General features: G+C 39.2%; 1 protein-coding gene across 1 annotated transcript in view; it reads left to right on the top strand.

Moving 5' to 3' along the window:
* The window catches only part of LOC136763088 (teneurin-2), a 213,857-nt gene extending 188,917 nt beyond the window's left edge, over positions 1-24,940 (top strand). Inside the window, exons 17-28 of the mRNA XM_066716811.1 lie at positions 1,206-1,349; positions 3,761-4,010; positions 5,951-5,971; positions 7,044-7,276; positions 11,836-11,990; positions 15,141-16,015; positions 17,500-17,675; positions 19,225-19,460; positions 19,912-20,208; positions 20,969-22,583; positions 22,947-23,077; positions 23,995-24,940. Of these exons, the coding sequence (XP_066572908.1) occupies positions 1,206-1,349; positions 3,761-4,010; positions 5,951-5,971; positions 7,044-7,276; positions 11,836-11,990; positions 15,141-16,015; positions 17,500-17,675; positions 19,225-19,460; positions 19,912-20,208; positions 20,969-22,583; positions 22,947-23,077; positions 23,995-24,756 (4,895 nt within the window). The 3' untranslated portion in view covers positions 24,757-24,940. The remainder of the gene's footprint in view (positions 1-1,205; positions 1,350-3,760; positions 4,011-5,950; positions 5,972-7,043; positions 7,277-11,835; positions 11,991-15,140; positions 16,016-17,499; positions 17,676-19,224; positions 19,461-19,911; positions 20,209-20,968; positions 22,584-22,946; positions 23,078-23,994) is intronic.
* Positions 24,941-26,026: the final 1,086 nt, after the last annotated feature.

Genomic DNA, 26,026 nt, shown 5'->3' with positions numbered 1-26,026 from the left:
ATTTCCTTTTTTAATTGTGTAACTGGTAAAAAGTTGGTTCCTTAATAAGATAATAAGTTCCTTATACAATGGTATACTAAACTTAAAACCTCTACTGTTTAAAATAATCAAAAGGCTCTGATTTAGGAAATGACCAGTTCAATTAAGGGTTAAATTAAGTAATTGAGAGCTTGGTTAGAATAAGAAACAGCAGGGCAGGGGGTCCTCCAGGGCCAGGGTCGGGAACCACGGTTCTAAAAGGTACAATCTACCTGAACCAGTTTAAATGTATTTCCATTATATGAATTTCTTCCTTTCTTATGTATCTATGTTAGAAAACATGTATTATTGTGGTTTATTTCAATACACAGAAATCACAAATAATTACACTGTGGTTTGTCAGTATTACTTTATCAGTCTTTCTTATTAAGAGTAATGTTTATACCAATGTGCATTATATTATAGTCAAGTAATTACATTAACAAAAATCCCGATTTTAAGAGTTTGTAGGTTACAGGATTATTAGCAGAGGTGAAAATGAAGCTTTACCAGACATTCTGCTGTGAAACATGTGATCTGTATTTAAATAATATTCCAGTTAGATGATCCCCTTTGCAAATCTTCTAACCATTTAAATGTGTGATAAAATATGCATTTATGATAATCAGTGCATGCATAATAATATAAGTGCTGAAACTGTTACATTAATCTTGCCAATAATAGTGCAATAGTCTTATCATTACAGGACTTATTTCACTGTGAAATGTATTCATGGGGAAAAAAATGTAGGATTTTAAAGGATCAAAACATGTCAGTCAATTAAATGTTACAACGTTTTTATTATATTTAAAAAAAACGGTTTAATTAATTTCATACAATAATGTGTTCTAAAACTATAAGTGATTTGCATGAATTAATTTAGCGACATTGGAATTCAAAAGCTCTTTGGAACTGAGACGAAGAAAGAGGGCATTACTGAAGTTGAGTTGCTAATTAATTGATATTAGTGCTGAAAACAAACACAAGACTTAAAGAAAGTGTTTTCACCCACAGTGGGTGCACCAATTAGAAAGGACTATGGTGGATGAGCCAATTAGATAGGTGATGATGCAAGTATTTTAGTGGTTTAAAGAAAATTTAGTATTTAAATAAGCTGGTTACACTGAGACTAGGAGCAAAAACAATGCTAATTTAATGTTCCGTGCCATTTGATTGATTTATTCCAGTGTCTGTTGGCTTCGAGTATGAGACCTGCCCTAGCCTTATCCTGTGGGAGAAGAGGACAACCCTATTGCAGGGCTATGAGCTCGATCCATCCAATCTTGGGGGCTGGTCACTGGATAAACACCACACTCTGAATGTTAAAAGCGGTATGACCTCTTCTTTGCTTCCCTATCCTTAAATCATGAATACTCTGCTTGTAAAATGGATAATAATAATATAATAATAAGATTTTGCTTTGATGCATGAAAGATAGGAAGGAAGGTCACTTGTATTTGTCATTAACAATGAAAATTGTACTTGAAATACCAGATCTGGTTAAATAAAAATACTGCCAATGCTGCTTATTACTAAAGTCTCCGGATGAATGCTAGTAAAAAAAACAGACAACATCAATTGTTTCTTTTAGCTTTTTTTATTTTTCATTCAATACATTTGAATGATGGGGGCTAATATTGTTGAAGCAGATAACAGGAATTACTCGATTAAAAATGAAATAGGGTTCACAGATTTTACTTTCAAATGACATTTTTTATTGGGCTTTTTATGTCCTAATTGGTGCAATAATATCTGTGTACATATTCGGGAGCAAAAAGGTTGAACAGCCTTGATTATATTTTTGTTTTGTATTTATTATTTGTTCATGTATAAAGGGTTTTATCGATGTAAATGCGTATTCCAACATCAATGTTTTAGGAGAGTTCAGGAACATGTTTCAGGAAAAATAATTACACATCATACCCACAGTTCTTTGCTCATTATTGAATAAAATTACAGCATGCAAAAGTCATTGTCATTTCCACTTTACGGTCTACTTTTACAGCTTACAATAACCATTTTTCCCCCTCTCTCACGCTGAAGTCCTAAATTACATCACTCATAATGATATCCTTCACACATTAAAGTATAATATAACAGTGTGGATTTACAGTGAGAATATAAAGCATTTAGAGTTCATTTTTAATTGACCGATATGGAGTGGAATGCTTCAGAGCGATGTTTACTGGATTGCAAGATCCAGAAGTTCTGAACACAAGGTTTCTAACACCCAAGGATGGGTTTACCCTTCGGATCCACAAATATATTAAATAAAACTAAATATGAAGAATATCCAGATTCAACACAAGACATATTAGAGATTATTTATGGAGCACATTTCTTGACAGACCATGATGAATTAAAGATAAAGCATCATAGTAATTTTATCATGATGCTTTTAGGTAGTAACTTCCATACTTTAAAAACTATATTTGAACGTTATTAGGGGCTATTGGGAAGTAGTAGAACTAGAATTTACATATTAAATGTATTCATCATCACCATATGATATTTTTGTAGCTGTTACTAGTAGAAAGTCACAAGGCACAAGATTGCATCCCCTCTCTGAATTAATTGGTGTTTTAATTAACAGGATATTGCACTTGATTAACAAGTGTGGGGTTTATGGCTGAGACACAGCAACCTAAACAGATACTTTGTTCAGGAAGTACAGCAAGGAATTGGTGACACCAGCTGTATGCCATTCACCAAGCCCATCCCTCTTGTTATGTCTTTTGTATTAAGCAGTACCTTAGATTTGCAGAGGCTGAAGAAAAATTAAAACTGGAGTACTTCATAAATAATGGGATTAGTCTTCTAGACAGGGATTGTGATCACACATGTTCTGTTTGTCTGTTTTCAATTCATAATCAAATTGAAGCCCTACATTTCTTTATAGCTTCATTTAAGCTATTTTATTCCAGTATGCATTTGTGTATCTTAGAATTTCAGTGTGTTTTCTGGGGAAAACATTTAATACTTAAATATTAAAATAAACTTAATCTGTTTAAAGAACGTAGGGCATGAAACATTCTATCAGCTTCCTACTTATTCAGTCTTTTTTTTCTATGTTGTATAATACTAAATATATTGTAATTATTGATTGTAAACTGATGCTAATATAATAGTCAATTTATAATATATTACAATTAAATAATTTTAAAAAGACTTTAAAATGTAGGATGCATGAATCAGTATATTGGGAAAAGAATGAACAAAGTCTGTTGAGAAAGACAACCTAATACTCTGCAAATTACGAGCTCCACTAAGGAGCTTAGATGTATTCCTTACCAGAGTTCAGCCTGGGGTTAGTGCTTTTCTGTCGCTTCACAAAATACAGAGAAAAGTCCCTTCAGTAATGAAGGAGTTCTGTTTTGACTTCCTAGAATACTTTTCTCAGATCACATGACTTTAAGGAAAAAATCCATAGACACGCAGGGCTGAAATGTATGTTCACAGTCTCACACACATTCGATGTTACCCTAGAACAAAAAAGAACAAGAGAACTCATGTAGAGAGCAAAAGCTGCACATTTAGCAGGGAAAGAATAAGGTGTGTTACTGAAGGGAGCAGATATACCTTGTGTGAATTGTTCGGCTTCAGAAACTAAAGTGATTGAGGCTAAATTAAGTTAAAACTGTAGGAAAGCCTGGTGTTTGAAATGCCCTCCTCTGCTTTCTGTTCACGGGTTCTGCTGTTGCGAAGTCAGCACAGTTGAGATGTTGCTCCGTTTCTGTCACAGGCATCCTTCACAAAGGGAACGGGGAGAACCTGTTCCTCTCCCAGCAGCCAGCCGTCATCACCAGCATCATGGGCAACGGACGGAGACGCAGCATCACCTGCCCCAGCTGTAATGGCTTAGCAGACAGCAACAAGCTCCTGGCGCCCGTGGCCCTCGCGGTGGGCATTGATGGCAGCCTCTACATCGGGGACCTCAACTTTGTCAGGAGGGTTTATCCATCCATGAACACCACCAGCATCCTGGAGCTCCGGTAAGATGGGAACAAGTCACAGCAGAATGCCTTACAACAAAGAAAACAACCCAGACAATAATGGCTTTTGTTCCTATTAAATCGACAGCACAGATAAGGCCTCCAGTGTGCATGCTTAGTTCTACAAAACTGCCTGTAACATTTTCTGGCGCTTCATATTTCAATCTGGTTGGCTAATGTCCAGTTGCAGAGTGTAATGAGAGAGAGGATCTTATTAATGCTTTCAAGAAAATATCTCATAACATAATTTCCTTTTTTTTTTAAGACCATAATGATGAATGTTGAACGAACGAATATGTGATGTGTTTTAGAAAATTGAACTTCTCCCGTCAAATTCTTTGTGCACAAGTTAAAGGGTTCATATATGCCTACTTGTCTGCATCTCCAAATGCAGTTCAAACATTCTGGAGGGTGATTTTTAACGATTTAAAGCACACAAAGGTATTTAACATTGTTGATTGGTTAATTAATCTTTTAAAGCAGGCACCGTTACTTTCATTTTCAAATGTATTTATAAACTAAAGAGATGAATCATATTTTCCAAATGGGCAATATGTGTTATTTTTCCCTTCCATTTCCATTTCCCTTTCAAATTCTGAATGTGAAAACCCAGGATTTGAATACACCTACTCAAAAGCATTGCAAAAGTATAACTCCATATCCAGCAAAACTGTTTAATTCCTCGGCATGCAACTTTCAATTGAACCATTCTTCCTCTGCAACAGCATGAATCATATGTCATTGCAAAGGCAACCCAGAGAGCATTTCAAAGCTAAAAATAAGTAAAGGATTTCTTTTCTTTTCATGTTTCGATTTTGCACTCTTCCAAATTAGCTGGTTTGTAGTCATAATGCGTAGTGCATGTTGCGGTTATAAAAATGTTCTTAGATGAACTCAGGTGAACTGGTAAACAGTGTTAGTGGTAAGCAAGGTAGGCAGATGGAAGATTTTAACCTTGGAGAGGCCTGCGGCTATTTTTCTCCCATCTCACCATGTTAGTGTTCTCCTCAAAACCCCTTAAACTGCTGCACTTGCTGGCACCCCTCCATGCTTTTGGACTAAAGCCTACGAATAAACAGAATTCTGCCTCATGTGTTTTAACTTCAAACAAGCAGTTTGTCCAACTGGCTCCTTGCTAGGTAAACAATTGATTTTACAATGTTGCTAATCACTACAACATCTCAGTGTGTCCCTAAAACTCCTGATCGTCAGGAGCAGATCTTGAAGGTCTAAACCACCTACACCTAGCTGCCCTGCGATGCTGACCCCCATTCCTTGCTTTTCATCTCCCCAGGGACACAGTGTGTGTCTATATGGAATTTGATTAATATGTACAATGTATCCTTGACCAAAATGTGTCATATATATTATTATACCAATATAAATAGGTACATGAAGTGTGCAATATACAACTTCACTACACTTCCATTAAAGATTGGCTTTACACATCTCCTTTTTGTGGACTTTGAAATGCTGATGTTTTAAATTCACTAGAATTATTTCAAGAACATTTTTTCAAAACAGACTTTTTACAGATGCGATCAGTTATTTAGCACAATATCTACATGTTTCTGTAGAACAGTACGTCTTTACTTGTGATTCGCAACAGGTTTTGATTGGCATTAGCACTGTGTTAAATGTAATGACAATATAACCATATTACGAGGAATTTCTTTTTTTGTTGTTGTATTTCATCACATCAGTGATTGCAAAGCTAAAAAAGACATGAATGTAACAACAGGATTCTAATGATTGTCTTCGTCTCTTTCTCCTAGCCTACTGTGTGATTTGTATTTATGTATGTATGTGTTTTTATGTCACTTGGAAAGCTTTTGTGATTCTGGTTTTCCTTTTCTCTGGTAGTTGTAAGTAGTAATTTAAACAAAACCACTTGTTCCTCTTTTCTAATGCTCTCTCTTGCTTTTCTCTTCTCTTTCAAGAAACAAAGACTTTAGACACAGGTAAGACTATCGAATGCTTCAATTTAAGTGAAAGGTTTGACTAACCTAGCATTAAAATTTTGATTATGTGTCACACTTTATCAATGTAGTATTTTGCCAGCTATTAATACCTATGCCTTGTTCTTGAATCTCTGCGATACACTCCAAGATTCGTGGCATGGTGCATGATCATAGGGGTGGATACACAAGCCCACATTACAATTGCATGTGTGGGCAGCTGCCATGTTATAAAAAATACAGTGAGGACCCATCTGTGCTGTCATTGGCTAATGGTTTTGAATTCTCCATCTCTCATTTCACTGTACTCTTCAATCGGAGTATTCCCCACAGTTGACTTTTGGAACCATAGTCATATTTTTGATTTGGCACTACCATTATATGTTGAAAAACTGTTTGGCTCTGACTCATGTTCCTTACTAGCAGGAACCGGCAGTAACTGGTCATACATTATAACTGTATACCTGTGGTTGACTACACATGCCCCATATGAAAGGCATGACCCGTGGTGCAATCCATTATCAGGAGGGAGACGTTTGGTATTATAGTGTGCAGTGTGTGTGGGTGGATGTGCCCGTGAACCTGAAACAAGCATTTTTGAGCAAGCTGAGCAACCAAGCAATTTGGCTCTAGATTCCACCTGTGTGTATCTTAGATGTATTTGAACAGCTGGGACCTCATCATATTAAAACTCAGGATGCTGCCTCACAAACGTCCTTAGAATTTCCAACAGCCAATCATATTTAGATTCTCAGTTAGTTTTATAGTTGTACAAAAAGTACAGAATTGCTACAAGACTCTTTTTTTGATCCTTTTAATTTTTTCACATTCACTGTTCGACCTGGATTATAAATGCAATAAGGCCAGACAGAGAACCCAATTTACTGATGCCTGAGGACATTGTGCAGCCTGAGGCAAAACCAAGGACCTCCAACCCCAAGAAGCTCCTTGAATTTAAAATGGACTGAACACAATACCTATATAAAACGGATACATTTACAGACCTGAGATGTAGAAGACTGTTTTTCTTGTATGTGACTGATGTGCTTCTATGTGTTTTTGCACACTTTTGTAGTAACAACCCTACTCACAAGTACTTCATGGCAGTGGACCCTGTCTCGGGAGCGCTGTACATCTCCGACACTAACAGTCGGCGTATTTACCGCATCAAGTCCCTGACTGGAGCCAAGCAGCTGTCAGAGAACTCGGAGGTGGTGGCCGGGACCGGGGAGCAGTGCCTGCCCTTTGACGAGGCTCGCTGTGGAGACGGCGGCAAGGCGGTGGAGGCCACACTCATGAGTCCCAGAGGTGAGTAATCAGACCAAACCCACATCACCAAATGCCCGAAAGTCCTAAAGATATTGTTTTCATTTCTGTTAATACATGTCCTTCATATAACTGATGGATAGCTATATAATGGTTTAACAAATCGAATGGTGTTTAAAATAATAATCCTTCTCAAGCTTGAATTCTGGAGTATGTGGGGGAAGTGTCAACAGGTACACACTTGCGAAGCTTGCTATTGTATTTGTGAATCAGCACGAGCGAGGAATTTCACCTTCTAAATAGCAAGTCAGGGCTTTAGTTCCCTGCTGCATAGGAATGGAATCACAATCCTGAACTTTGTAAAGCTAGCAGTCTAAGAGGCGGCCACTTGAGAGGCCACAGTAATGGCTCTGGGCGGTCTACCATGGGCTCCAACACCAAGTGAATGCCCAGAAAAAAGGCTGTGTTCATTTGGGTGCTTTTCAACCATAGCCTCTACAACTAAGTAGTTTACTGAAAAATAAATCTTGCAGCCCAATAATCCTTGGTTTCTCCGTAAAATGTGAGGGGGTTAAAAAAAAGACTACTATATACATTCTCTGGCTAAACAATCGTTCATGAAGTCTACATCTAAGGTTACAGAAAGGGACACATATAGAAGTGCAATGTCTGCTGCTCAACTATTTTTAGTTTTATTTCACAGAGAATGTTCTTACTGTGCTTCGCTGTAAGGGTGTTTTTTAAATTAAAAGCAATGTTAATGCAAGGAAGAATACTACTAAACAGGTTCAAATAACTATTAAGCATTCATCTTCTAGAAGTAAATCTAAATCTTTGACATGAGACCCTATGTCTTGTTTCTGAAAGGGATGAATGAAAGAAGTACTGGCTTGAACTAGTAAATCTTCACCAATTCACACAAAACATAGTGATAGTGCTAGTTTTTTTTCTTCTTCTGGAATAGTTGCTTGCAAGCAACAACCTACGCAGAAATAGGAAAAGAGAGACACGCCGCGTGTGTTTAATAGGATTAAATTATTTAAAGAACCAGAAAAGGGAAGACAACATAAACTCCCTTGAATTCTGCCTTTTGCTCCGAGTATCAGGAGATGCTTTCTGTTTTAAAGAAGTAAATTCATAAATTAAAAAATGAGGAATCTGTCAGGAAAGAGACCTGTGTTCAGATACTGTCAGTTTTAAGTTTAGTATCTCTCTCTATTCCCTGATGCTTTGCCTTCATCCTACTTGCTTTAAATGAATGTGCCCCTTTCAGACAACACATGCAAAGTCTTTGATTGCTAAGTTTTCATTACTTAATGCTGCTGGGCCTCATAATCTATGTTTCTTTCTTGGCCAAGGATAACCTTTTAGCCTTTTATAGGGCTAATAGCCTCTTAAACACAGCATCCATCACACTTTATCTGTAAATGCAGTCTGCCAGGCCTTGAGAGGAGTCTAAACAGGTGTCCAAGTGAGCACCAAAAACACTTCTGATGTGCAGAGTTATCTCCCAGAAAACACCTGTTTAAGATAAGCCATCACAACCTCGAGTCATATTTGTAATTACCCTGGAAGTTGTCAGAATTAAAGTGTTGGATTTAAGTACAAATGAGTGATGTACTTAATTGTTTAGAGTGCTGTCATAATGCTGGTTGCACTGTACTTTCTCTGACAGTGACAGTGACCAAAATAGAAGAACTAAATGCACTGTTTTAGCTGGAAGCACAAGCAGTTTCCCCCTTCACAAACCTGTATTATTATTATTATTTTTTTATTATTATTATTTATTTATTTTTTACTATTTATTAATGATAAGAAAAGGCGCCAAATCCTCAGGTTATCCAATTAATGCCTAAACGGTTTAAAGAGTCTTTTACAGACACTTTTGCAATCAAAAAGAAACATTCAACCCTTAAGCTTTTTAATTAATTTCTTGGCTAGGGGAATCAATGAGCTTCTTGTTTCAGTAATGGGGTTTCTAAGCATAGATTTTTTTTCCTGCAACGCGATAAGGTAGGTAATGTGCCAAACCCTGCGCAGATTGTCACTCGTGGATTTCATCTGGGAATCAGATTAAACGGAGGCCCTGTCTTCCCACTGTGTTGCACTACACAGGATTAAAGCTCCTTTTTTTGTGCTGCAGAATGGCTACGTGTGGGAATAGCTTTTGGTCTGTGCAGGAAGTTCCAAGTCCAAATGGGAGCATTTTTAGCTTGTGCAAGAGTGAGAATCAATTTCAGCATCATAGCAAATGTACTGCTCTTTCTTGCACAGAGCAAAAACATACTCTCACCCTCACTCTTTTACACTTGCTTGTGCTACTGAACATGATAAAGTTATCTCTGCTTAGGCAAGGGCTGAAGGAAGTCGCTTCATATTGAAGTATGAAAAAAAGTGTCATTTCCTGCATATCTTAAGATCGATTAATAATATTGGATAATATCCTGTTATAGAGACCCACATTGATAAATGCTGTTGGTCAGAGTCCGTGAACAACCATCAAATGTTCAGGAAAAAAACAAAAACATTTTTTCTACATCTAAACAGCACTTTGTGTGGCTGTTAAAATTACCTAGATACATGATTTACTTTTTCCATTCAAAGTATTTTAGCTGGGAATTTGTTTATATATAGTTAGGTCCATAAATATTTGGACAGTGACACAATTGTTATAATTTTGGCTCTGTACGCCACCACAATGGATTTGAAAGGAAACAATCAATATGTGCTTTAAGTGTAGACTTTCATCTTTAATTTGAGGGTAGTTACATCCATATTGGGTGAACAGTGTAGGAATTAGACTGATTTTTATATGTGGTCCCCCCAGTTTTAGGGGATCAAAAGAATTTGGAAAAACTAACATAATCATGAATTAAATTGTGAGTTTCAATACTTGCGGTTAGTGACTGCCTGAAGTCTGGAACCCATAGACATCAGCAGATGCTGGGTTTCTTCCCTGGTGATGCTCTGCCGGGCCTGCACTGCAGCTGTCTTTAGTTCCTGCTTGTTCATGGGGCGTTGTGACTGCAAAGGATTTGCAACCAAGTATTGAAACTCACAATTGAATTCATGATTATGGTAGTTTGTCCAAATACTTTTGAGCCCCTAAAATTGGGGGGACCTCATATAAAGATGGGTGTAATTCCTACACCGTTCACCCAATTTGGATGTAACTACCCTCAAATTTTACACTTAAAGAACATCTTGATTGTTTCCTTTCAAATCCATTGTGGTGGCGTACAGAGCCAAAATGATGACAACTGTGTCACTGTCCAAATATTTATGGACCTAACTGTATTTACTTTCAGGTTGATCAGTAGATGAGCTGGAATCATATCCTACACCTGGTTTGCTGAGACCATCAAATCTCATTTCAAACATCGTTCCAGATTTCGTTGTACACAGGTGTCCCAGGGAGTCACGCCATCCTCATTTCAAAATGTTGCAGCTATCTCTCACATACCTCCCCAAAAATCTGCAGGGAAAAGGGGCTGCTAATTCACATGACACTGTTTCACATGTTTTTACTGTGAACTTTAAGCCTCCAAAGATTTAGCTTCAGATGGAAAATGGTAATTAGCAACCTGCTGATGTGATGTCGTGGCCTGGAAAAATTACATTGAGTTTTGACACCAAACTGTCAAGAATGTCACTTTGTCACATTCATCTCATACTGGGAATTTCACCTTATCAAAAGTACAGTACTTTTTAAAGTCAGATAAAGTTAACTTGTACATTAATGAATCCACCCTCCCTTTTCTTTCATAACTATTATACTCATAGAAATGCAGTTTGTGGAGAGGCTTTCATACCCTACTTTCTTTTCAATACAAGGCTAACCAGAGTGCTATTAAGAAATGAAAGATGTAGACCATGGGTGTTAACTTGAGTCACTCAATAAGCTGGTATGAGAATTAATGCACACAGCAACAGAGCTCCTTAGAGGACAAAGATGCTGATCTCGCTCTGCCTCTCTCTCTCTCTCTCTCTCTCTAGAAAACAGGACGTTATGTATCGATCCACACTCAGCACTCGTATAATCCAGTCTATTTAAAGACGCCTTACAATACATGGTGAACAACCTGAAAGATTTGTATTAATATATGTTTTCAAAGTATCTTGTTTATAAATTAAGTGTCAGGTTTTTTGTTTGAGAATGACGAAAAACTTGTTTAGATCCTCACGGTGACATAAGTAAGCTTACTTCATAGTTCTTAACCAATAATCTCTTGAAATAAAACTGTGTATTAAAACTGTTTCTGTGTTCTGCAGGATTACAATGGAACTAAAACCTTCTTTGTATTTTGAGACTTGATGCTGGGGTTTTGTGTGAATATAATGAACTATAATATGAACTTAAATGCTGCCAGTTTGCTTTATTTGTATTGTGCTTGGACATCTGTAACACAACAATGCAAAACAATTGCAAGATATAACAGTCAGAGTGTTGGTCTGTGGTATCCAGAAGAGGCTCTGAATTATTCCTTCAGCTACAACCAATATGGATATTTGCCAGGTTAGGCCTAAGGTCAAGTGACATGCAGGATTGAATGATTATACAAATATGTATTACATATATTTTTGTTTTGTTTTGTTTCCAGGCATCGCAGTAGACAAGAATGGGTTAATGTACTTCGTTGACGCTACCATGATCCGGAAGGTGGACCAGAACGGCATCATCTCGACTCTCCTGGGATCCAATGACCTGACGGCAGTCCGGCCTCTCAGCTGTGACTCCAGCATGGACGTGAGCCAGGTGGGCAACACTCAGGTTTGAAGATTAACCTCTACCTCCTGTTGCCTTTACTCTGGTGTTTCTCTGCACTCCCCCGTGGTTTAGACAACTCCCTTAACAGATGCCATTCAATCGTGCAAGAAATGAAACAAACAAATTAGAGGTGGATATTATTAGCGGGGATGGCAAGTGCATCAGGTCTAAGTGACTAAGCTACTTAGCGAGACGGAAGAGCTTGCTAAGTGAGGGGAGAATGAAAGGGTTCGTAGTGTGGTTGTAAAAATTGAAACACAGTGTAGCAGGTGTATAAAAGGCTTTTCATTGTGTATTCCACCCTAATGGTGTCCCAGAGCACCATCTTCTCAAAGCACTGAGGATGGGAGTTGCATCACACTCCCTTATAAAAGTTTCAGATTGATGTTTGGGCATTTAATGGGGCTTCTTGTCTTTTGTTTTACAGCCTTCGTATTAGTGTTTTGTTTTTTGGTATTCACTGCAGAAGTGAGCTTTCTGTCTTTACGAAGTTCTGTCCCAGCTGGAGACAAGTATCATATTGAACACTCACAAACTTGTTAAAAAGCTTTTACAAAGGCATATGGCATTGCTGTCTCTTTGGTTCTATTAATATTTCCTCAATACACAACCCCTAACTTGAAAACAGGGTCACATTGCTTGGCCATTGTGTTGACCAGAGAGGCAACGCCAGCTTTTTTTAATTACTCTGTCATCTTATATCAATAGTATATGAATTACTCTTATTGATCTCTGTATGAAAGGGACCCTAGTTTTGTGAGAAGTTTTGAAAATGCAATTCATTACATATGGGAGGTCATGCAAAAGACAGTTCACAGTTTTTGCCACAAGCAGTTTTAGATTCTATATTTTTTACGTATTTATCTACATGATAATATCATATTTGTTATATCCCAATCAAAGCAGATGCATTGATACAAAAATAATAATAATTGAATTGAGAAAGAATAAAAGATTTCTGAGTGCCCACATTCTGCAAAGGCTGCAAAACGATTAGATTAGTATTCTAATAATAAAACCAGGCTAAGTTTAGATCCGGGGTCTTACTTCATTTCTTTTGCTTTATAACCCTGCCTTTGAAAGTGTGTTACAAGAGGGAAAGAATGTCTAATGGAATAACTGAGTGCGCAGTTTCTTTTTCAACGTTGCATTCATTGGGCAAAGCCAGTAGGGAGCCGAATCCAATTAGACCGTGAATCCATCTAATCTTCTGTGAAAGAATTAATTTGAAAAGTCTATCAGACCTGTACATTGGAAATAAAGTGTACTGTGGGTCATTAGCACATGTATTAGAGCTATATATTCCTCCTGTCCACCAGCACACACAGGGATAGCCTCCCTCTCCTGACTGAACTGCTGTATTAAAGCATTTTTGGGAGATTGGAATTAGATCACAGTCTTCTTAAAGACATAGGTCATAAACTAAAAAGAAATTTGAGCCCATGTACCTAATATGTCACATTATCCTTGCCCTGATTTGTCATGGGATTGTTTTTTTTTTTAGCTCACCCTCTCCATGATGAATACGGTGTAATTATTTCTTATTTTGGATTCTCACACACTGACTGCCAGTCACTGCAGAATTCATTGTGTGTATATATATATATATATATATATATATATATATATATAGTACATCATATGCAATAACAGGATTAACCAAAAAGTTAAAACAAAATGTTTATTGTAACTTCAAATGTACTTCGTTAAAGCACAGTTGAATGTATTTCTGTTGCAGTGCATGTACTCTGAGAAGTGGTACCAAACTGTACTCTTTAACATTGAACTGTGCATTGCCAGTTCTATTACTCTTATTTATTTCTCCTCTTTGCCTTCAGGCTTTTACTAGAAATTAAATAATTAGCACTTAGGTTTGAATGTGAAGGGATGCTTTGCTCTGAGTGATATTAGGCCTCTAATGCACTCCAGCAAGGAGTCCTAAACATTAAGGAACAAGGAGGCACAGCAGACAGTGCATTAGCATTTATTATGCTCTTGTTTTGCAAATACACTGTTAGGAAATACATATTTAGCTGTCGTATGCAAGCTTTAAGTGTGGTAAATTCACAAAGTGTGGCAAACTGTCTTTTTACTGAGATGTGTGTGAAGCCAGCAGTAGTATTTCAGGTCCAGTCGTGTCTAATGGGTGACCTTTAAAAAGAGGAGCGCTATCTCTAATGTGGTAACTGACCTTGGATTAGTAAAGCTGGGAGCTATGACAAGAAAAGGTGTGACAAGGTAGCAGCTGGAATTTTCCTCTCATTACCCTTGATGTATTTATCATTTAATTCACTCATTAATTGCTCCCTCTATTAACATTAAAACGTGCCAGCAGTCAAGTTCTCTATGCATTTTCTTATTGTTTAATGATGTAAATATTCACTATGTAAGGGGAAGGACATCTGTGATACAGCAGGTTGTATACTTAAAACAAATCAGAATATATAATGTAGTCAGGTTTATGCATAGTGTGCACATGCTCTTTTGGGATAAAAAAGAGTTGTGAGGATAAAAATGCTATGTCCAAGCAATATATAGTGTTCCTTTCTCAAATTCAGCTGAATGGACTGGCTGCACAGTTCAGATTGAATTATTTCCCTATGGAATACATGTTCTCTTAAGTACTGGGATATCAGCACACTGTCCTTGCTGCCCCAGCGGCATTCAGCGTCTCCCACTAAACTTTAATACTGTCCAGAAATGGGGATTTTGTGTAATACCACTTGTCACTAACGCTAGATAAATGGACAGACAATAGAAAATTAATCAATGGAGCCAAGTGGGGATAAACTGAAAGAAAAGCTTGCTGTCCCTTGTGGGGAACCCAGCTTTCTTGATACCTATAACACACAACAGACAGCTCTGGATACACAAAATATATATATACACAACCTTTTACCATTAGGAACAATCTTAAAAACATTTCTTTTCCGAATGAAATGCTCTGAAATGGTGAAGATCTGACTGATGTAATGTGAATAATAACTGTAGCTGTGCTGTGCCAAAGAGGAGGGACAACTGTTTTTTTTCTGCATTATAAATGTCATGATTTTCATTACCAAGAATTATTGCTATGTGCTCTGAATTCTGCTTAGTCTGCGCACATGAAAAGACTAAACGGATTTGCATTCTTTTTAGGTCCGCTTGGAGTGGCCCACAGACCTCGCCATCAACCCCATGGACAATTCCTTGTATGTCCTGGAGAACAACGTCATTTTGCGCATCACGGAAAACCACCAGGTGAGCATCATCGCTGGGAGGCCCATGCACTGCCAGGTCCCCGGAATAGACTACTCCCTAAGTAAGCTGGCCATCCACTCTGCCCTGGAGTCTGCCACCTCCATCGCCATCTCCCACACCGGCGTGCTGTACATCACGGAGACGGATGAGAAGAAGATCAACCGTGTGCGGCAGGTCACCACCAACGGGGAGATCTCCCTGCTGGCCGGCGCCGCCTCCGAATGCGACTGCAAGAATGACGTCAACTGCAACTGCTTCACCGGGGACGACGGCTACTCCACCGACGCCAACCTCAACTCGCCCTCCTCCCTGGCGGTGTCCCCAGACGGCACGCTCTACATCGCCGACCTCAACAACATCCGCATCAGGGCCGTCCGGAGCAACCGCCCCCTCCTCAACGCTGCAGGGCAGTACGAGGTGGCCTCCCCACGGGAGCAGGAGCTGTACGTCTTCAACGGAAGGGGCCTGCACCTGTACACCGTGAGTCTGGTCACTGGGGAGGCTCTGTGTAACTTCACCTACGGCGCCGACGGTGATCTCAGTACCGTTGTGGACAATTGCAACAACACACTGAAGATCCGCAGGGATGCGGGCGGTCTGCTGCGCTTCCTCCTGCTGCCTGAAAACCAAGTGGTGAGTCTCACTCTGGGCACCAATGGAGGCCTAAAATCGATGTCGGCCTTCAACCAGGAACAGGCTGTGATGACGTATGCTGGTAACACAGGGCTACTCGCCACCAAATCAGATGAAACTGGATGGACAACGTTTTACGAGTAAGCATTTACTGATACATAACCGTCTTCTCCACCTCCAACTGTACTATTACTATATAAACTATTAGTTGAACAGTTGCAGAATGTACTATAGACATACAATACATGATCACTGTCATTAAGAGTTTCAAAATAAAAACAATACTTTACCTTTCAAATGTCTACAAAATCTCACTTTAACTGCTCAGTCATCTGTAGCAGTAGAGTAAGTCTTATTTTTGATGATGGGGATTAAAGTAAACCCTTTTTGTTTTATCCTAACACGATTTCTTCACTGACCAAGGGAAAATGGTCGTAAGGAAGCCTGTAGCTATTTCAGTTTCAGAACAGGTTAGCCTGTGGGCATAAAACCAGAAAGTGCATATATGAATGAATTATCAAAAAAAAAGCTATAGGAGTTCATTATCTGATCCAGCCTATGTGCTTTTTAAATTCAACATGTTTTATTTATTTTAATTTTATTTTTTAATGCACTTTCCTTTGATAATAGACTGCACACGGACTGTGCAGAGCGTGATTGCCATCTATTGGCACTCTTTTGTATTACATGAAATCCAGACCTTGAGTTTCTTCATAGAGCGGATTCTAGCGCTTTTTGTTCGGTTGAACCTAGGGGAAAAAAAAATATTTTTACCTATAAAATATTCTTACCATGTAATCATTTTTTCATTGCTCATATTCTGTATTTAACTTGATATTTCAGAATATCACCTCTTCATAAATAAATGTATTCATAAACTGAGATATTTGCATAATTGCCCTGACATTTGCAGTGTCTTTGCTTTTGTGTTTGCACTACACAAACACACTTAAAGAACGTCATGCTGCTCAGGATGTATTCATAGAACTGATTGAAAAGAACGCACAAAAAGTTTCCAAAACTTCAATGCACTTTGATTTTATTTTATTTAGTATTTTCCGCTTGTTTTCCATTTCTATGAAGTTTTTCAGGCCTAGCTCAATTTTATTCCTTTACTCCTCAGCATTTACAGCCCCAAACATATCTGCAGATAGCTGCAGGTGCTATTACGATGGGGTTTGGGGTGCGGGGGATTGGCGGGTGGTAGAACTGTCAAGTAACTGATTATGTTGAACATTATTCCTCCAGGGGTGTTGATAAAGAGTATTTCTACAGCCCTGATGATTTCCAAATGGTTCAAAAATTTACTTACCAAAGACAGTTTACAAGCAACAAGATTATCAATTGGAGATATTTTTATTTCCTGTTCTCCATCGCTTGTTTAAAGCCAGTAGTGTTTCAGTGCTGACTATATATACGGATAAATAGATGGGCAAAGTGGATAGGTAGTATAAAATGTGTAATCAGCCCAGTGCTTAAATAAATTTCAACCCATTGCTTAAATGCTTATCCAGTTAGTGTCATGTGTATAGATGAGGATGTATTTCCTGTACCAACAGAAAGTGAAAAAAAGCAATTCTATTCCATAAAAATGCTGTTATTGATCAAAGGTTTATTTTGATAGGTATGACACTGAGGGGCGTTTGACAAATGTGACCTACCCTACGGGCGTGGTGACCAGCCTGCATCGGGAAATGGAGAAATCTATCAACATCGACATTGAGAACTCCAACCGGGACGACGATGTCACCGTCATTACGAACCTTTCCTCTGTGGAGGCCTCCTACACCGTGGTTCAAGGTTAGAGAGAGAAAAACCGGCCTCGTTTGTGATAACCGTATTCCCTTTAGAAAACAAATTTACATTTGCGTCGCAATCGAGCACCTTATGTATGTTGGAGGTTAAGCATTCTTTCAGATTTCTCCAATTTCACGAAAAAAAAAAACTTTTAAACTACTTCACATCAAAAAAGTATACCATAGCTATCATTTAAGCTAGGAAAAGTGAGAAAATGTACAGTCTGTGAGAAAGTGATTAATTCCTTGGCAGCTTGAAATAAATTTATCAGCATGTTTAACTCGTGGCTCAGAGAGCTTTGGATGTGTATCTACAGGGACCCGGTGTCCGTTCTGAGGCGAGAAAATCTCAGTTCAAAGTCCTCTCATCAACTCTGATATTGAGCAAAGGATGCTGATGTATCATTCCAGCAGTTCCTTAAATCCTAGCTGTCCTGGCTGTCATAGCCGATGAAATAGAGTTCTGACATTTAACATTGTTCGGCCTTCACTGAGGAATGTGCTCTGAGTATGTATTTGATAAATGTCATTTGAACAAAATTAATTACGGGCAATACAGTAAATTTTAATTTCTGTCTCTTTCTGCCCATGCAGTGTGCTGTTTTGTGTCCCACACAGCTTGCTCCCTAAGCTTATTTTGTTGTTTTTTAAACGAAGAAGAATTATTACATTTTTTCACCAACCTCCCCCGTGCTGTGACAGAAAAATAAATTCAAACTTCTGTGGGCCTGGAACTTATTGGTGCCCGGAGAATAAAAAGTTTAAAGATTTATATGAAAATCTGCCCTAGGGGCTACTAAAGGAAAAAAGCTATTTGGCTACCTTAAACCACAAGTCATTTTTATCGTATTTGGAAATTCCACATAGTGCTTTGTGGAAATAAATCTGTGCTTAAGAGCTTACTAAATCTGCTTTTCCTGCTCTTTTGTGTAACTTGAAGGATACATTAGTTAAAATACCCTGGAATATCCAGAGAAGCACTTTCGTACCATTCAAAATCATTCCAGTTAGTTAATAGGATACTGCAATCCACACAGAGCTCCATTGAAAATGTGGTTTATCGCTGTTTTTTGTGTGCAATCTATGTCTTCATTATTCTGTATAAATGAAATAGTTTTTTTTTTTTTTGTCATGTACGGTATTAAATTTTTGCTTATTTGGGAGAAAAGACAGCTTGCTTACCTTGCAAGCAAAAACTTGATGCAATCATAAAATATCAAATATGTATTATTTTACTAATTTGCTGATAGTTTGTTTAGAAGCTTTGAAAGCCCAATAAAGCTTAGACAAAGCACTAGTAACTGTTTGCAAAATATTTTAAAACAATGTTACGTTCTAAGAGACAAACACTTAGCGTGACTTACTTCCCAATGCTTTGTTTGTCATTTATCTTAATAGTTACACTTTATGCTGCAGTCATTTTCACGGCTATTGGGGGCAACAGTATCAACTGATGTAAACTGTTTGCTTATACAGTTGTTCATTTTATGGTTGCCTTCGTTCAAAGAAGAATATTTTGCCTTGACGTACTCTTTATTTGTTTTCTTTTGCAGACCAAGTTAGGAACAGTTACCAGCTGTGTAACAATGGCACACTGCGCGTGATGTATGCGAATGGCATGGGCATCAGCTTCCATACAGAGCCTCATATCCTAGCTGGCACAGTGAGCCCCACCATAGGACGGCGCAACATCACCCTGCCGATGGAGAACGGGCTGAACTCCATCGAGTGGCGTCTGAGGAAGGAGCAGACCAAGGGCAAGGTCATCGTGTTCGGGAGGAAGCTTCGGGTCAGCAGCTGCTTTCTCTTATATGTTCTGGAGTTCTGATTCATTTCCATTTCCATTTTCATGTCCTGCTTACCCATCTTTAAATCCAGAAAGGATTGTTTGTCCTTGGTTTGTTTGTCTTTTTTTTCCAAGTAGAATATATAGTAGATAGTCATGCAAGTGTTCTGTGAGTCTTACTGTTAAGGTCTGCTTGCTAAGACAGATGGTGACAGGTATACAAAGTGTGGCAGGGGATCAAGAACAAGCAAGTCTCATGGGATAGAGAGCCAAAAGAACTGCACAGCTGCCCCAAACAGAGAGGAAATAAACAGCAAAAGGACAACATTGAATGCTTAATATATAAATTAAAGCATTCTGAATCACCTCTGATTAATATATACACACATATATATACACACACACAACTTCATTAATCATGGAAATTGTCCTATATGTTTTTAATATGCAACAGGCCCACGGAAGAAACCTGCTGTCGATTGACTTTGACCGAAACACCCGTACAGAGAAAATCTACGATGATCACCGGAAGTTCACCTTGAGGATTATGTATGATCTTCAGGGTCGGCCCTCCATGTGGCTGCCCAGCAGTAGCTTGGCCGTGGTCAACGTGTCCTATTCCCCCACCGGGCAGCTGGTGGGCCTGCAGCGTGGGAGCATGAGTGAGAGGACAGAGTATGACAGCCTGGGACGCATCCTGTCTCGCTCCTTCGTCGACGGCAAGATATGGAGCTATAGCTACCTGGAGAAGGTGAGTTTTAGAGTATTAGGGACACTCCTTATTGGAAACTGTTTTAGACTAATTATTTTGATCATTTATTTAATTTAAAATAGCATGAAAAAAGACAACTGATATGATATGAGAGACATTAAAACATATTTTAGACATTTTTTATGTAAAGTAATTAAAACAGTCTTAAATCATTGTCTTGGTCATTTTAGTGAAGCAGTGTTGAATGTATCATGTTCACAGTGTAAAGTTTCATGATGAAAGATGAGTGTGCTCGAAGGTCTGCAATAAACACAGCAAGTCCACCTTAAACAACTGAGGATATAAACCATTCAGCCCCACTGGTGACTGAAATACCATTTCATTATCACATCACCTCAGTTCAGAAGGAGCTCTATTGGCTACCTGTCAGAGAAAATATATACTTTAAGATTTGTGGTATTGCTTATCAGGCAATAAATGGGGCTGGTCCTGCTTACTTACATGCCGTCATCCCTGTTAGAAATAAAATGGGAAATCTGTGCTCTGTTGGCTAACTGCCTCATTCCTCTCATTTCCTCTTGAGTTTAATGTAGAGGCCACAACTGTTGTCAGTGGAAGTTATAACTTTTCCAAGCTTCCTTCAGTTCAGAAAACAGCTTTAAAACAACATTTACTCATCTAGAATCTATGGTCTGAAATCTGTACGAAATGACTACCTCACATCTTATTACGTGTGTTCTGTATCATTTTGGCTCCTGTGCTTTCACTGTTGCACTATCACTGATCTTTCTCGTTGCAGTCCATGGTGCTCCTCTTACAGAGCCAGCGACAGTACATCTTTGAGTTCGATGCCTCCGGTCGTGTCATCGCTGTCACCATGCCCAGTGTGGCTCGTCACACCATGTCCACTCACACCTCAATCGGCTACATCCGGAACATCTACAATCCCCCAGAGAGCAATGCCTCTGTCATTTATGACTTCAGCGAAGACGGGAAACTCCAGAACACCTTCTACTTAGGGACGGGCCGAAAGGTGTTCTACAAATACGGCAAGCTGTCAAAACTGTCCGAAGTCCTGTATGACAGCACGGCGGTCACCTTTGGTTATGATGAAACCACTGGGGTGCTCAAAATGGTCAACCTGCAGAGTGGCGGCTTCTCCTGCACCATCCGCTACCGGAAGATCGGCCCCCTGATCGACAAACAGATCTACCGCTTCTCTGAAGAGGGCATGGTGAACGCCCGCTTCGACTACACCTACCACGACAACAGTTTCCGTATCGCCAGCATGAAGCCCGTCATCAGCGAGACACCGCTTCCCGTGGATCTGTACCGCTATGACGAGATCTCTGGGAAGGTGGAGCACTTTGGCAAATTTGGGGTCATCTATTATGACATCAACCAGATCATAACCACAGCCGTTATGACCCTCAGCAAGCACTTCGACACCCACGGACGCATCAAAGAGGTCCAGTATGAGATCTTCCGCTCCCTGATGTATTGGATGACGGTGCAATACGACAACATGGGGAGAGTCATCAAGCGGGAGCTGAAGATCGGCCCCTATGCCAATACCACGCAGTACAACTACGAGTACGACGGAGACGGGCAGCTGAATGGGGTCAAAGTCAATGAATGGTCCACCTGGCGTTACAGTTATGACCTGAATGGGAACCTGCACCTGCTGAACCCTGGCAACAGCGCACGTCTGCTGCCACTCCGCTACGACCTGAGGGACCGCATCACTCGCCTGGGGGACATGCAGTACAAGCTGGACGAAGATGGCGTTCTCTGCCAGCGTGGGTCAGATATATTCGAGTACAACTCCAAGGGTCTGCTGGTGCGATCCTACAGCAAGACCAATGGCTGGAGTGTCCAGTACCGCTACGACGGACTAGGCCGCAGAGTGTCCAGTAAGACCAACGTCGGCCAGCACATTCAGTTCTTCTACGCCGATCTCAACAACCCCGCCAGGGTGACCCATGTCTACAACCACTCCAGCTCAGAGATCACCTCTCTGTACTATGACTTGCAAGGCCACTTGTTCGCCATGGAGATCAGCAGTGGAGAAGAGTACTACATTGCCTCGGACAACACTGGGACACCCCTGGCTGTTTTCAGCAGCAATGGGCAGATGATCAAACAGCTCCAGTACACGGCCTACGGTGAAATCTACCACGACTCCAACCCTGAATTCCAGTTAGTGGTGGGCTTTCATGGGGGCCTTTACGACCCCCTCACCAAGCTGGTGCACTTCATGCAGAGGGATTATGATGTGCTTGCTGGCCGCTGGACAGCCCCTGATTACACCCTGTGGCAGAAAATTGGAAAGGAGCCAGCGCCCTTTAATCTGTATATGTTCAAAAATAACAACCCACTAAGCGATGTTTTGGATGTAAAGAACTACGTCACAGGTGAGGTGTTGGTGTTGCTGTTTTTCACTTCATTTCAAAAGTAAAACCTTGAAGAGTATGGAAAGCCCCATGAAATGCAAATTGTAATATGTTGTCAATATGCAGAATATTCAATTATTACTTCAGTTTTGCCCTGGACTGTGATTTGTGTTTTTAAAGCAGATTTCACTGTAAACAAACTTATAAATTATCTGCTACCAGTTTTTACCATAAAAAGCAGTAACAAATAATTAAAAACAAGAGAAGAAAATAGGCCTACTACAATGTGACATTTTCAGGCTTGGTACAGTTGGACCTTTTGAAAATCAAATCTCAAAACTGTAAAATGTTATGAACTCACTACATTCTGTCATTGTCTTACAGATGTGAAGAGCTGGCTGGTGATGTTTGGATTTCAGCTTAGTAACATCATACCCGGCTTCCCGAAGCATACAATGTACTTTGTGGATCCGCCCTATGAGCTGCTTGAGAGTCAGGACTGTGAAAATGGACAGGTAGCCCATATCTCTGTATATTACAAATCTGTTAACTGGCTGTTATCTTTCTGTCTGTCGGCTCAGTGAAAAGTCAGGCTAGCCCTCTTAGCTCAGTTGACAGCGTTTCCACCTTTGAACCAAAAGACTGACAGTTCAGTCCTCAGTCTTGGCCTTAATAAGTTGTGGATTATGAAATACTTTACTAGTGTTTCCATAAAAACTCATTTACTGATACATGAATATTGTCAAGTTCCAGAAGCCAGTGGAACTCAGGCATCCAGTTCAGTCTTTGTGCCACGTTAAGCTGCCCGTTATTTTTCTTTAGAGCTCTTGACAGCACCTTCAAGACAACTTCAGAAGCATCTTGCACAGTGTGTGTCTTTGTGATGTTATCCCTTGCAGGAGTTGCATGTGATTCATTCCATTAAACATAAATCATATTCCACATATATATAGCGTACAGCTGTGTTGAATGTGCACAATGTTGAAATTAGATGATGCATCAGACATTATGAGGCAGAAAAGGCTTTCCCATCTCTGCTGACATTCGCAGATATTGGAACTTTTACATCAGTCAATGAGAATGACTTCAGTGGCCAACGTCCAAAACTACACTGGCCAACTTTCTAAACAATTCAGAAGTGTTGTATTTTCTTTCCAAGTGGAAGTTCTTTCTGTGAGATTCTAGATACTAATGAAACCCAAGGCCACAGAAGTAACAGAGCAATTACGGTGAATTCTTTAGGGTCTAAAATGACTCAACCAGTAAATCCTTTAATCTGAGTGCAAGTTGAGACCTTTTATTATTAGTATGATTATTATTGTTGTTGTTATTAATATTATTATTGTTTTCAATAAGAGATATTACATTTGTGTGTTGCCATTAATTGTTGAAAATCACAGCAGAAATAACACTAAGTTCTGCTTTGTTCCAGCTGATAACTGGTGTGCAGCAAGCAGCAGAGAGGCACAATCTGGCGTTCATGGCTCTGGAAGGGAGGTTACTGAATAAGGACCGAAGAGTAGGAAAGAAGGACAAGCCTGGCCACTGGTTTGGCACCAATATACCAATCATCGGGAAGGGCATCATGTTTGCAGTGAAAGAAAGCAAAGTGGTCACAGGCATCACCAACATAGCCAGCGAAGACAGCCGCAAGATCGCAGTGGTACTGAACAATGGCTACTACCTGGAAGGCACACACTACACCATCGAGGGGCGAGACAGCCATTACTTTGTGAAGATCGGCTCTGCTGACAGCGACCTGGTAACCTTGGGCATGACCAGTGGACGCAAGTTGCTGGAAAATGGGGTCAACGTCACTGTGATGCAGCAGACACTTCTGGTGAGTGGCAGGACTCGCAGGTTTACAAATATCGAGTTTCGGCATGCCACCCTGTCCCTAAACATCCGCTACAGTCCGTCCCTGGACACGGTGGACGAGGAGAGAAACCGAGTCCTGGACCAGGCTCGACAGAGGGCTCTGAGCAGCGCCTGGCTGAAGGAGCAGCAGAAAGCGAGGGATGGCAAAGAAGGAAGCAGGTTATGGACAGATGGCGAAAAACAGCAGCTGTTGAACACCGGAAGGGTACAAGGATACGACGGCTATTATGTCCTGCCAGTGGAGCAATACCCAGAACTGGCAGACAGTAGCAGCAATATCCAGTTCCTCCGACAAAATGAAATGGGGAAGAGGTAACAGACTAAAGTGCAATGGCCTTACCCTGAACATGTCCGGGAGCAGTCAGTAGTGACTTTTTAATCTTGTCTCCTCTCCTAAGGAGATTCAATTCATAAGTGGGGTACTAGACTGAGCACTATAGGGACTCGATAGAGACTGACATAAAAAAAAATTAAAAAAACACAAAAAAACACAAAAAAAACTTTACTGCCATAGGCAAAAAAAAAAAAAACTTTCTTTGAAAATTGTAAAAGCACTGATGAGAGCTGAAAATAAAAATGTTACATACAAGTACCCCTTTTTTAGAAAAGAAAAAAAAAACACCCAGATTTTTTGGGTTTATGAAAAAATATTAAATTTAAATTAAATTAAATCAAATTAAAAAGATAACGGAATTTTCTTAAGTTTGATGCAGTACAGGTCCAAGGATGGCTGCTTTTATAGTAAAGTGGAGCTAATGTCTTGAGTTAAATATAAACTTGTCATTGAACTAAACAGAAACTGAACTGGCAAAGAGCCTGAAAAGTTCTTAAGTAACAACAAAAACTACAATTAAATAAATAAAAACACACAAACTGTCTCAGGCCCTCATGTCAACTGCTGATAAAGTGAACTGAATGGACATCGGAGAACTCTGGATTCCTTAAAAAAAGGCTATATTTGCGGTAAATAATGTCATACATTGTTTTATTTAAGAGAAAAAAAATTACATTGTGTCAGATAACACATTTCTTCAGGGTGTAATTTACTTAGATGAAGTAGTTTTGTAAGTATCAGTTGCAGTAGAATTGTGGGCGATGTATCACACTGTTGAAAATGGGCACCACTGTACACTTAAATCAGGAAAACACTATCACATTTAAAACAAAAATGAAAAATATAATCAAAAACGTATTTATTTTTATTTTATTATTTCTTATTTATTTATTATTTTTCTTCCTAGTACTCTATGACAATCATGCAGGAGTCACCAGATAAAAAAAAAAAAAAAAATGGTGCAAGAGGCATTTTGTTTTCTTTTGTAAAATATGTAAGAATTGTTCATTAAGGTTTTTATATTAATTTTAATTTGCTGGTAAGCAAATTATAGTCACAGACAAAAAAATAATAATTTATGTAAAGTGTTTTAAAATTGTTTATACTTTAAATAAAGTCTTTAAAACTGTGAACAATTGTTTTTTCAGAATAAATCTGTATGTCCAGTGCATAGACTTGACTTTATGCAGCACAGTAGAATAATGTTCAAAATTATATCAAATTTTATATTTCTAGAGAAAGTGGCTTGAGT

Source organism: Amia ocellicauda, chromosome 11 (genome assembly GCF_036373705.1).
Source record: "Amia ocellicauda isolate fAmiCal2 chromosome 11, fAmiCal2.hap1, whole genome shotgun sequence".
Taxonomy (NCBI): Eukaryota; Metazoa; Chordata; class Actinopteri; order Amiiformes; family Amiidae; genus Amia; species Amia ocellicauda.
Note: the sequence above shows the minus strand (reverse complement) of the source record. Positions and strands in the feature narration are given on the sequence as shown.